The sequence below is a fragment of the Callospermophilus lateralis genome, chromosome 16, assembly GCF_048772815.1.
Source record: "Callospermophilus lateralis isolate mCalLat2 chromosome 16, mCalLat2.hap1, whole genome shotgun sequence".
In the NCBI taxonomy this organism is placed as follows: Eukaryota; Metazoa; Chordata; class Mammalia; order Rodentia; family Sciuridae; genus Callospermophilus; species Callospermophilus lateralis.
The window spans coordinates 72766794-72780582 of record NC_135320.1 but is presented as its reverse complement, the minus strand read 5'-3'; the positions used below and the strand labels follow the sequence as shown (position 1 = coordinate 72780582).

General features: G+C 36.5%; 1 protein-coding gene across 5 annotated transcripts in view; it reads right to left on the bottom strand.

Moving 5' to 3' along the window:
• The window catches only part of Col14a1 (collagen type XIV alpha 1 chain), a 201088-nt gene that overhangs the window by 162857 nt on the left and 24442 nt on the right, over positions 1-13789 (bottom strand). For all 5 annotated transcript variants that reach the window (XM_076835506.2, XM_076835505.2, XM_076835507.2 and 2 more), the window contains exons 3-5: positions 9264-9380; positions 6140-6283; positions 1538-1624 (exon numbers count right to left, since the gene is read on the bottom strand). In XM_076835506.2, coding sequence (XP_076691621.1) covers positions 1538-1624; positions 6140-6283; positions 9264-9380 — 348 coding nt within the window. The remainder of the gene's footprint in view (positions 1-1537; positions 1625-6139; positions 6284-9263; positions 9381-13789) is intronic.

Sequence of the window (13789 nt, the reverse complement as noted above, 5' to 3'; positions counted from 1 at the left end):
GAAAGAAGATAGGGAGGCATGGTAGAATGAAATCGACCAAACTCTCCTATGTACATATGTGAATAGACCACAGTGAATTTCACCTTTATGTATGTCTATAATGCACTAATTTAAAAAAAAAAAACTATAAATAAGTAGAAGAAATACCAGTAGAGTAGAGGAAAGGGAACAGGGAGAGGGAGGAGGAGACGGAAAGCGGAAACACTAGGAACTGAAAGGGAGCAAATCATATTCTATGCATGTATGATTATGTCAAAATAAACCCCAATACTATGTATAATAAATGCACTAATAAAAAATTAATAAAAACAATTACACAAGCCAGGCGAAGTGGTGCATGCCTGTAATCCCAGCAAGTAAGGAGACTGAGGCAGGAGGATGGCAGGTTCAAAGCCAGCCTCAGCTTACCAGCAAAGCCAAGGTGCTAAGCAATTCAGTGAGACTCTGTCTCTAAATAAAATACAAACTAGGCTGGGGATGTGACTCAGTGGTCAAGTCTCCCTGAGTTCAATCCCTGGTCCCTGCCCCCAAATAATGATAACACAAAACAAAAATGAACAGGAAAATAAAACACTAATGATTACTAAGATTAAAAAAAATAATGCTCAATTTCATTAGTAATCAGAGAAATGAAAATTAAAGTAATTAAGTATTATTGGGGAAAATTCAAAATATTGTGTATTTCAAATGTTAGAAATATATAGAAATAAGCACTGTCATACATTGTTGGTAGAAATATAAATTATATAAAAAATTATAAATTATAGAAAAAATTAAGACAATTTAGCACACTCTAAATTTGGCAGTACAAAATTTGCAAATCCTTTAGCCCTGCAGTGCCACAGTTAGAAATACGCTCATTGCAGTATGTTTATGATAGAATTAGCAAACATTTAAATGCCCAATCATAGGGGAATAAGCAGTACATTTCATAGTCTATCCCACAAAGATTATCTGGCCATTTTTTTTAAATGAGGTAGACTAATAATAACACCTAACATATTCAAGGGTGGGCAGCATTCTGACTATTTTATGCATATCGACATGATTCATCCCAAAGAATTCTCTAAGGTGTCCTGTTCCTATTTTGCAGATGAGGAACTAGAGACACAATCATTTGGGTAACTCGCATAAGATCACTCAAGCTCTCCTGTTTGCCTCCTGAATGCAACAGTAGGCTTGTTGCATTCAGGAGGCAAATGGGAGAGCCTGAGAAGCTTACCACTGCCCCACCTGACTCCTCTACAGATGGATGGGGAAAGTACCCTTGGGAAACAGCAAGGCACAGAACAAAGACCAGAATGGGAAGGCTGCACATGTATGAATGTGAAGAGAGGTGACCAGAGAGTCATATGCCTAAGTGTTGACTGTCATTAGGTTGGGGAAGGAAGAGGGTGGAAAGGCCCCAAAGGTGATTTTTATAGTCGATTGTATACTCTTCTGCTGCCACCAACAACCACGCATGCATGTTCAGCCTGCCTCATTGAAACAATCAACTCCCAAAGTGAGCCAATCAAAAAAAAAAAGCAAGTCTGACCTGGTACAGAGGGTTTAGTCCCATTTCCTTTGTCCACAACCTTGGCTCTGGGCTTTGTTGGATCCTTTCTTTTCTCCAAATCTTTAACTGGAAGAAAAGTAGAAATACAGCTATACATTAAGGTCCAAAAGAAAAAATATTCAATAAGTTTTTACTAAAACCCCTGAAAACCCTTAGAATATTAATAGAAATCAGTTCCATGGCACAAGCACGTCCCCAAATATTAGAACTGCTGAGTTTTTTCAACCTTTTCAGGAGAAGGTGCAGAAAGCACTTAAGGAATTTGTGTTGAGTACTGACAGAGGTATCCACTAAATTTCTTCCTTCATACCCGCTGCGAAATTAGCATATTACTCCCATCTCATACACAAGGGTATAAAAAGCCAGGAGGCCAAAACACATCTTATAAAAACAATGGGTGCTGGCCTAGGATATATGCCATATCTTCATGTCCCTGGACTTGGCCTATGAGCTTGACCCCCTTTCTAGAAAGATATTAGCCATGAATAGTTTCCTTTGAAATGACTCCATCTGCAACAGGAGAACCCCATAACAGTTTTCTTTCAAACTTAAAAAAAAAAACTGTTTCTCTATTAACAAAGGGAAGTGTTTCTTTGTCACATTAATAGGAAACAGAGACCAAAAAAAGATCTTTGGCCCTTTGATACATTACCATCTTAACACCATTAGCTTAACTTTGTATTTGTATTCTCTGCTTAAAATCCACAACAGTTTTCCTGCTGTTGCTTGAAAGCTTAAACAGTTGGAGTCATTCACGACCACCACCAAATGGCAAGTTCTGCACAAACAAAATGCCCTGTGACTATGCAGGAGCAAGCCAACAGCAACACACTTCATTTACTTGTACATTCACCTCACAGAATCAGCACATTTAGGACCGGGTAGGCTACACGGGGAAAGCAATGGCTCTCTCCCACCCTTCCTTGCTGTCTTCTCCAGGATGTGGTTCCAAGGCTCCTGTCCTTCTCATAGCCTCCACCTCTTTCTTTCCACTGGCTTCTATCCCTCTGCCGAAAGAGTTTGAGACCTGTCATCCACCAAGAAATTCTCACTCCAACTCCATTGTTCCTGTCTTTGAAAACCTTCCTTGGCTTTCTGGTTCCCAGAAATTAAATTACAAGATTTAGAAGAAAAAAAGTAGTTAGATACTTTGATCATGCTAGTCCTACTGACCTAACTTTTTACATTCACTTTAGAGCTCATTCTCTAGCTTCTTTATAAGCATGGGCCCTTTGGAACACCACTTTTATTATGGTTTAGACATGAGCTGTCCCCCAAAAGCTCACGTACAAGACAATGCAAGAAAGCTTTGGGGTAAAATGATCAGATTATGCGAGTATTACCTAAACAGTGTGTTAATTCACTCATAGGATTAAAAGGCAGTAACTGTGGGCAGGTAAGGTATGGCTGGAGGAGGGGGGTGCCTGGGGGTGTGTCTGTCTCTCTCTCTCTCTCTCTCTCTCTCTCTCTCTCTCTCTCTCTCTCTCTCTCCTTTCTGGTGCCATGTCCCCAGCTGCTTTTCTCCACCCACATACTTCCACCACGATGTTCTGCTTCACCTAAAGTCCCAAGGAATGGAATGGGCCATCTGTGGATTGAGACCTCTGAAACCGTGACCCCTCAAATAAACTTTTCTTCCTTTGAGATTGTTCTTATCAGATCCTTTGGTCATAGCAGTGAAAAAACTGACAAAAACAGCTTTTTAAAAAATCTTTTTCTCAGCTTTTACAAAGGCATTATCCTGGATAACCCCTCCTTTATATTCTCATTCTTTGGATCTTTTTCTATTTCATTCCAGGAGAAAAAAAAAATGATCATCTGCAAAAGCTGCCTTGCATCTCTGTAAACTCCGCCTGTAATTGTATTATCACACAATCTAAGTTCTCATCTTCCCATGAATAATTTCCAAATCTACATCTTCAACTCCACCCACACATGGACTTTGGCCCCAAATTACTTATATTTTCTCAAAGAATATGTGTTGGCAAATTTAATATAAGAAACATTGTGCTGAGTACAGCCGGAGGTAGAAATAGATCTGGGAAAGAATAATAATTCCAAAGATGGAGTTTGGAGAAATTTCACTGGAAAGGTGACATTTAAGTCACATGGGCAGAATTTTGCAGGCAGAGAACAGCAAAAGAGCATTCCAAAAAGGAAAAATGGTCACTGAAAAGAAAGTTTGCCATGACACACCATAACCCCAATTATGGATAAAAAAGAAAAATAAATCACTTTGAAAATTGGGTCAATGGGTCACCTAGAAGGTGCAGCAGATATATCACACCTAGTTGCTATCCTATTCATGGAAGGACATAGCTAGAAAACTGTTGTGAGCAAAGTGGTTTACAACAGTAACTACTATGTCTTACTATGTGCTGAAGTTAATCCACACAACATTACATACATGCTGTCATCCCCATTTGCAGATGAGGAAACCAAGACTGGAAGTGATTCTCATGTGTGGCAGATTTGGATGCCTAATATCCTGCGTTTGGACATGCCCTTCTATCTTTAAAATCCAAAGGTTGTATAGGTTTCCTATATATCCAAAAGAAGACGGCTCATAAAGAATCCAAATCCCTACACTAGCTGCAAACCTATACCCACAAAGCTTTGTCTTGACCACAGTTTTCCTGGATCTAAGTTTGAAATATTTCAAGTCATAGAAACCAGGCTTTAACTCCATCTTACAGGGAGGAAGAATATTACTGACATGCAACATTAAAAAGGAAGTCACGCCAAAAAAAAGTTAACTGAATTTCTTTCTTAGAAACTGTTATTGAAGTCAAACTAATCCCTCTTTCTTGCCAGTAACAATAACATAGCTAAGAAAAAGTCTGCATATAATTTTTCTAGCTAACCAGTTAGACCTTTGCTACAATTATTCCTCAGAGCTAATCAAGCTGTAAACAAATGAATTTCTTTTTGAGTACTTTGAATAAGTAGCTACTGAGAAAGTTTTTTTAAGGGTCTTTGTTTCTTCTACTGCTCTGTTGGTGGAATATTTGAAATATACAATTGCAAAACCTTCGGACTTCAGCTAAACAAACCATTTCACCTTTTACTGCTTCTCACCGATTTTAAATTATTTCATTCACTTATATAGAGATATAAGATGCTAAAAACTGAATAAAAGAAGACAAGAGGCTGATTTATACTAAAAATAATATTAAAAAACTTTTCCAGAGCTTGTGGACAATGAGAGTCTCAAAAGAATATAATATATATTTATATTATAGGTGAATATATCAAATGTCTTTGTTCACACGTTTCAAGAGGTAGTAGGTTAACAAAGTTTTGTTTGATTTCATTTTTAGGGTTTTTTTTTAAGTCACCAAATGTTCACACAGAACATTACTCAGGGAAGGAAGAAAATAGGAAACATGGTGTAGTAAATCCAGACAGAACACTGATATACAGAGTTTCAGATTCTGTGGCCTCCTGAATGTGTGGATTGATATTACAGCAGAATTGAAAAAGCTGTTGTTTGATATAAGGAAACTCTATTTTAAATAATGTCTATTATTTGCATCAAAACAATAAGGAGAGTGTGGCCCTATATAGGAAGAAGACTGACCATGAGTGGCTAATTGCTAAAGCTGGATGATGAAAACTTAGGGGTTTATTGTACCATTTGGTTGATTTGGGGATATTATGTTTTAAATTGCTCTTTGGCAATGAAGTAACAGAAAGTTAACCAGGATGGATTTCTTCTGTTCTTACTCACAATACAAGAATTTTGTCCTTCACATTTGAAAGATCACCTCTGGGAAGAGCGCCTCTCTGGTAACTAGAATACCCAGTCCATAGAGGCAAGGATTTAACATGTGTCTAGCACGGAGAATATGGCCTGCTGCGTGGTAGACATGTAGTATATATTTTTAATCAAAAAAGGAGTGAATAAATAAATGAATGCATCCTGATAGTTATAGAACCAGGGTCTGTGTGAACTAATTTTAAACTCTATTTTAGGGGAAAGCTTTCTAATAGAACTATGCAGACCTGAATTGGGCAACTTCAGGGCTTTATCCCCTGGTTACAATATCCCCTGCACACTTACATTTGCTAAATGATTCTACAGAGGAGATGCAGGCATCATCATATAGTTTTTAAGTATTTATCGAGCACCTATTATGCCATGCATATGATATGCAGTTAGAATATAATGAAAAATAGAAGGAATTGAACCTCTGACTTCTCAAACCTTATAGGCTTGTTTGTCAGGGACACAGAGAAATAAAAAGGCATTGTGATACAATGTCATTTGAACCAGAGGGGAAGCTAGTACAACCAGAGAAGGTACATAGGAGAGATGAGTAAGTAAAACTCAGGAAACAATGTCAGGGAGAGCATTTGGAAAGTAAAACTTGAAGAATTGGAGTAATCCACCACAATAAGGAAATGGAAGGGTAGAGATAGGAGGAATACATAGAAGGTTGGAGTGAATTCTTTTAAGATCTCTGCAAATTTAAAAAAAAAAAATCTACATTTGTAAGCATTTAGAATATATACGACAGATTCAAATCCAATGTTGGAACAGAGCCCCACAGTGGTTCTTTAAGACCCATAAATACATACTTCTGAATTGGCCTTGAGCTGGCTTGCTTTCTTTGTCTTTATGGTATGCAATAAGTTGAACTGTGTAATTCTGCTCTGGCATAAGACCTTGAATAATTGCTTTAGTTGCAGTGTTCTGGAGATTCAATTGATTGGTTTTTCCTCCTGTAATAAAACAGAAAGATAAACAGTTCTACATAAGGTTAACTATGTGCATTATGAAATAATAAAACAAGATTTTAAAAGGCTAAGACACTTTTAAAATTCATTTTCACTGTTTACTTTTACAGTGTACAGCATAATGTTTTGATGTACATTGAAAGGTAAAGGCGTATAAAAATGCATATAATAAATAGTATGTGGATATAGTTGTATTCCTTGGAATACAACTTTCTCATTTTCAGCTGTTCTTTTTTTACTAGAAAACTTGGACAACTGACTAAATTAGATAAAAGCACATTAATGAAAATCTTCCATCACAACATACTATGACTTGTATTCTCTAGGCAAAGCCATGATACAAAGGCAGAAGACAGCAGGCCCCCAATATCAGATATACTCTTCAAGGAAAAGAGTTCCTCTTAAATGTGAAAAGGGAGCTATGAGCAGGCTGAACATAATTATCCACACTGGAATTTTTCCTATGGCCTCTCTAAGTAATTCAAAGCATCCTGGAAACATGAACAATTGAATTATCTTAAATCTAGCCACCATGGGCTCAGGATGCTGAAGAGATCATGCATTGCCTTCCCACTTAAAAGTTTCTGGTACGGATTACTGCATCTGAGAAAAGGGAAATTAATTTAAAACTCTGTCCCTCTAGCAGTAACAGCAAGAGAGGTCTGAAATTTGCCAAATTAATCAAAGGTAACACAGATTATAATATATTTTAATTATGTTCTAATAAAATGAATGTCATTAAGTTTGAAAGGTGTTTTTGCTGTTACTTTTCATGCTGCCTGCTACTAGAACAGAAAGTTGGGTCTTTCTCTTGCCAAAGTCCCTTTCTTTAAATGCATTTGCATCCAAGATGTTAAATCTGGTTTCACAAATTTCTATCATTTAAAATTCACCCACTACAAAATTCACCAAAAGTAAATTCTCATAATGGGTGCTTTCCTAAAAACAGAAAGTTCCGTGTAAAACCCTGTGTATTAGAGTCTTCTGTTGAGAGTTACATAATGTATTATTTTATTAAAGGCTTTGAGAATCCTTCCATTAAAAAGTTTAAAACTCTGTCTAAACTAGCATTTCCCAAATCTATTTGACTATTAAACCATTTGATTGCATAAGGGCTATTAGCATCCTTGCAGAATATCATGATGAAAGACTGGCATAAACAATACTTGGACTATGTTTCAAAGTACTAAAACATCTATAAACAGTATGTGTCTAGATTTATTTATTGCAGTTTTATTTACTATGTCTAGTCGAGTAGATACCAGAGTGTCAAGTTGTTCAATTGACTTGGGGCACTGTAATAAGGACATTATGCAAAGTAAACTCAACATTCATCAGGAAATAATTTGCTTTCACCCCAGTTTTTATTTTCATTTTATCCATATTTTTATTTTTATTTCACTGTGGACATTTAAGTAAGAGTTGGGCACATACATTTTTGGATGCACAGTTTCAGAGGGGATTGAAGGATCAGGTTGAGGTTTGGCTCAGAAGCCATCCAAATCACTTCTAAGATTGCATGGTTCCTCATTACATTCCAAAATCTGACATAGGGAATTCTCAAAAGTACCACAAATTAGTAACTTGTATACTGACATTTAGATAGAATCATAATGGTATTCAAGAATCTCTTAAATTTTAAACTTCCATGCTGTCTTTTTCTTTTAAACCAAATAATATATATATACACACACACACACACACACACACACACACACACACACACATATATACAACTAACATATATATTAGTTGTTAACAGACCTTTATTTTATTTATTTATATGCTGAGAATTGAACCCAGTGCCTCACACATGCCAGGCAAGTGCACTACCACTGAGTCACAGCCCCAGCCCCTAAACCAACTATTTTTAAAAGTCCAAAAAATTCAAAATTGGGACAGACTCCAAAATGTAGTGTCTGACCCAGTCTTGAGAATCAAGAGCTTCTTTCTCCAAGTGAGTCACTTCTCTAGGCCACCACAGGAAAAGTTGGCATCTGCTGTCATTCAACTGAAAGTCACTCTAATGAGCCTATGCATAGTATTTCTTAATTTTAAAAAATGCCCTTTTTAGTGACCAAGCAAGAAGCCAGGTGATTCAGCTATCTGTCTTGTTTCTCAAATTTAATACTAATAGGAATTGCCTAGGGACTCTTAAAATTCAGATGCCAATTCAGGATTTTGGAGTTGAGACCTAATCTTTAGCATTTCATAACAAGCTCCAATGCCAGTATTACAGGTCCCCAAATCTACCTTCATGAAACCTTCACAAGGAAGTCACTAACATTGCCTGACACATTGCATAGAAGAAACAGAGGCACTAAGATATTAAATACCTCTCCAGAATCACACTACTTAAAAATGACCAAACCAGGGTTTGAACTAAAAAGTTCAGTTGTTGATTCCTTCTTCATTTCCACGACACCCATGCAATCCCCCCACATGCCCTCTGTTCAGTTTATCATACTGGTATAATAGAAGCATAAATATGAGAAAGAAAAATTCAACTAAAATTTAATTAAATTTTTTTACATATTACTTTATACTCACGATTGATAAGTTTGTTCAACTTGTATTTTTTCCTGCTTTAATTTATCATTTATTTTTACAATGTCTACTTAGCCTTTACAGTAATAAGGTATAATTTCTGAATAACATTCTATCAAGTTAATTGATTATAATGTATTTAAATAGTCATGACACCTAGGTTTATTATACATTTGAAGCATCATTGGACTTGAACAGAGATTCTTCCATGCTCTGGAAATTTGACCTGAAGAGAATTAATTACAGAGAGATCAAGATCACTTTTTGTACTTTGGAGAACATAATTTCTTTGATTGCAAGGTGAGATTTCAAGCTCAAAAGATTAAACAAAACAAAGAGCTTTCAAATGATCCCTAAAGCAACACTTCCAACTACCTATACAAAAGAAGGTGCTAAAGCTCTTGTTGATTGTTTTTACCTGAAGCTGGAGTCACAAGAAGTTTGTATCCACCAAATTTCCCTCTTGGAGCCTTCCATGAAATCTGTATACTGTCCTGAGATAAGACATTATACCTTAACCGTGTGGGTGGAGCCACTGAAAAGGAAGAATAAAATGGTTTAAACCTGGAAATGTCCACACTTCATTTGTTAAACTGAAAAATCAAAGTAACATTCAAAATATACATGCTTCATCAACCTCAAACTATGCTCTCTCTAAAATCCCATTAATGTTCAGTTTGTAAAATAAGGCAAATGGGAGGGCATTTGTTTTTTACTTAACAGACACCTATTTGTCAAATATGACTCCTTATGACAAAGAACTAAGTCTTAGTGTTAGAATTTAATTCTCTATCCTAGTTTAATAATTGAAGCCAATTTTGTAAAATGTCTCTATTATATTGTAAAGATGAATTTCCTACTTGGAACTTGTGAGCATTTATAATCTTCTCCACTGGGACCACTGTACGCATGACTTTTGGTTTCTCACTGTGGTAATCCAATATTTTTAATGATATAATATTTGAGAAAGATATTAGAACATATTATGGTAATAAGATAGTCACTTAAAACATATGAGAAAAAAATTACAAAGGCATTCAGGATCAAATAAAAGATAATTGTTTTGGAAACTTGGATCAACTCTTCAAGATTAACTGACTTAAACCTGTCAGATACATAGTACATGGGTCATGATTCCACCCAGAATATTTAATAATCATTTTTTGACAGATCATCAAAATGGGTAGTGGCTTTTTGAATAAGTCATTCAAATTTTAAAACACGTTTTCAGCACCCTCCATAAATATTCCAGAATTTTAAAAAAAGGACTTTAGTTAAGAAGGTTTTTATTACATACTACCTAAAAATATCTAGTTTTTTTATAAAAAAAGAAAAAAAGAAAAGTTAATAAATAACAGTAAAGTTAGCACTCATTACCCACTCTTATACCCAGCCTTTTTATCTCAGGAAACGGAGTATAGGGGAAGGAAACAAGTGTCCTATAAAATAGCATGTGGCATCATATGGGGCTTGTATGTCAATATGATTCCCAGTTCCATCACTTATTGCCTAAATAACATGGAACAAGTGATATGATAATTTTTAATAAGCTAATGGATATAATGTACTATAATGGGTGGTCAATAAATATCTCCTCCCCTTTTCCCTTGTTTCCTCTAACTTTGAGCTCAAAAATCCTCAAACATCTGTTGAGTTCATTTAAGTCCTCACAAAAATGTATTGCTAGCCCAATTCTACGGATAAAGGAACCAAGCAGTACACATCAGCTTCCCATTCTGAGTTTGATAATGAACAGAAGAAAGAATTTACCTTTCATTGGTTAATGGGAAAGCAGGAATTTTTTATTGATTCTTTTTAGTTTTACATGACAGTAGAATCCATTTTGACATAATTATATAAGTATGGAATATATCTTGTTCTAATTCAAACCCCAGTACCTCTCCTTCCCCTTCCCTCCCTACTCACTGTTTCTCCCTCCCTCTATTGATCAGAAAGTAGAAATTTATCATAAGGACAACTATTTTCAAATGGAAGTGGAAGGTGGCTAAACCTAGGATGAATAGAGAAACTTTTAGTATATTGCTGTCTTCAACTTGGGAAGAAACCTTATTCATGATAAGTTATTGTTACTTATGGGAGAAAATTAAAAATAAGAATTAAAAAAATTAAATACTAGATCCAAGTTTCTGAGTCAAATCAACTCAATGGGCTGGTAGATATCATTGGCCAAGTTCTGCATTGACTGTGCAGTTGAAAGAAAAACAGCCTGAGAACCATCAAGTGGAAAAGTACATCAGATGGGGGCCTCAATCTAGGTGGTTCCAAAAGAGTCAACTGATTCTACCAGCACCCCACTACCCCTACCAGGTGCATTGAGATCTCACAGAGAGCAGAGAAATTCTAAATCTATAGAGCCTTTCCCTGTAGGCTACTGCTTTATTATTTTCTCTGTGTTAATAGCCCTCAACATCTTTTTATTCAATTGCTAACCTTCTAAACCCCCAGCAAAAAGTATAGAGGACATCATAGACAGTGCTCAGACAATGCAGATGGTGCTCTAGAAACCAGATTAGCGTTGGCTTGCATAGGATTGCTGAAGGACACAAAGTCTGGAGAAAATGAACAGCCAAATCCAACAACAGTCAACGTTTTTCTTAATTTACAAATGATTCATATGACTACAGCTGCATTGTGACCGCTAGCAAAAAGCAATATCACTTGTGACCTTTTATCAACACATTACATTAATGTCTATAGGATTTAGATAACTCTCATAATTGCTACAAGAAAATCATGATTAGACACAAAGTTCACAGTCCCTTTAAGTTTTTGCCTTTGGGGAAAAAACACTGAAGAAAGAAATGCTAGTTAAAAAAGAAAGAGGCATGAGGTCACAGTTGTGGATTTCAAAGTTAGTCCTTTTCCCCTTTTGGAAGGTCCTGGGACCTGAGCCAAAACCAAGGGCAGCAAAATTGACAGAAACACTGTTAGTTTCATGGAGAAATAATTGCTCTTATCTCATGGAACAAAAATTTGTATATAGTTAATACCAGACCCATGATTTTTTTTTCTTTTAGCAAGCACAAAGGAAAGGCTTTCTATTGCATATACACTATACTTAACTTCCAGTAAGTACAAATGCTTGCCTGAACTTGACTCAAAAGCTAACTTGTGTCAGTTTATGTCCTTATTTTTCAAAAAAAAAAAGAACAAAAGTTAAATGTATAGTTATATTTCTGGCACACACCAGGAATCTAGAGGTAGCTGACAAACTCATCCTTTGCGTGGGGAAGCAAGACTCCCCTTGCCAGGTTAGGCCCAACAGAACACTTGTGAGTACATGACCTTCACCCCAAAAGGGAAGGTGGAGGATCCAAATCATTATCTTTTCTGGTGCAGAGTGAGTCTTGTTGCTAAAAGTATAGAGTTGGTTGGTTGGTTTGCTGTATGGGTGTTTTAGTCAGCTTTTCAGTGCTGTGACTAAAGGATCTGACCAGAACATCTACAGAGGAGAAAAAGTTTCTTTGAGGGCTCACAGTTTCAGAGGTCTTAGTCCATAGAAGGCTGCCTCCATTTCTCGGGGCTCGAGATGAGGCTGAACATAGTAGTGGAGTGTGTGGCAAATGGAAGCAGCTCACATCATGGTGATCAGGAAGCAGAGAGAGAGACTCTACTTTTCAGATACAAATATATACCCCAAAGCCTCGCCCTAATTCCCACCTCCTCCAGCCACCCCCTACCACTTCAGGGGATTAAATCACTGATTGGGTGATTTCATTGGCTCTTACAACCCAATCATTTCTCCTCTGAACCTTCTTGCATTGTCGCACACGTGAGCTTTTGGGGGACACCTCACGTCCAAACCATAATAATTGGATCATGATTTGTTTCAGAAGGAACGCTTTCTTCAAAGCCAAAGCATTTCACTGCAATCTTTCCCTTAGGAGCCCAAAAGCAGGAGAGGCATTTTCTGTCATTCTGTTGAAGCCTCCCTGTCATCGGCATTTATGAAATTCTATTTCACAATCTGACTGCTAATTAAAGGGCAATTTTCTGCTGTTTCCTCCTTTTCTTTCTTTCTTTTCAATTCATTTTGAAATCTCGCTGTTTTGACAAGTAGTAATCTATGTAAAGATTTATCTCTTTTTTTGTTTGTTTTACTTAGTTACACATGACAGTACAATGGTCTTGACATATCATACATTTGAATCAGATGAGATATAATTTCTCATTTTTCTGAGTATACAGGTTGCAGAATCACATTGGTCATACACTCACGTATATACATACAGTAATAATAATGTCTGTTTCATTCTACTAACCTTCCTATCTCCCCATCCCCTCCCTCCCCACCCATCACTTCTCGCTACCTAATCTAGGGTAACGCTATTCTTTTTTTTTTTTCTCTCACATTGGATGGTGGAAGGAGACCCTAATTGCTATACAAAATACATGTATGAAGATGTAAAGATTTATTTCTAACGAAATATTCTCATTTGTTTCTTAGAACACGCTCTTCCACACACAACACTGCTGCGACAGACAGCTGTGGTCTTTCCTAGTACCCATTAACATCTCCCCTCTTCCTTACCAAACAGCACCCTGCTTTTCTTCCAAGGAAAACCATCTTTCTACTTCAGGGAACCTTGGCTGCACTGCCACTCCCCATGCTCCCCGGGGTAAGTGGGAAAACGACTCACACCAGCTCAAGCTGACTCCCCCAGAATCTGAAACTTGAGTCCAGTTATGAAAGAAGGGAAAAAATGTCTCATTTCAATATCTTTATTTCATTTATTCATGCTGTGTGCAAAATTGTTATCAGTCCCACAAACTGTATCCCCATGGGTTCCCATGTTCTTATCTTTGTCAAGTTTGATTACTTAAATTTTATTTTAATTATTTGAGCTACTGCATGACCTACTAGTGTATACATTTTTTGTTTAAGATGGCAACAAAAAAAATTCCTTTTATGTGCAACCAAAA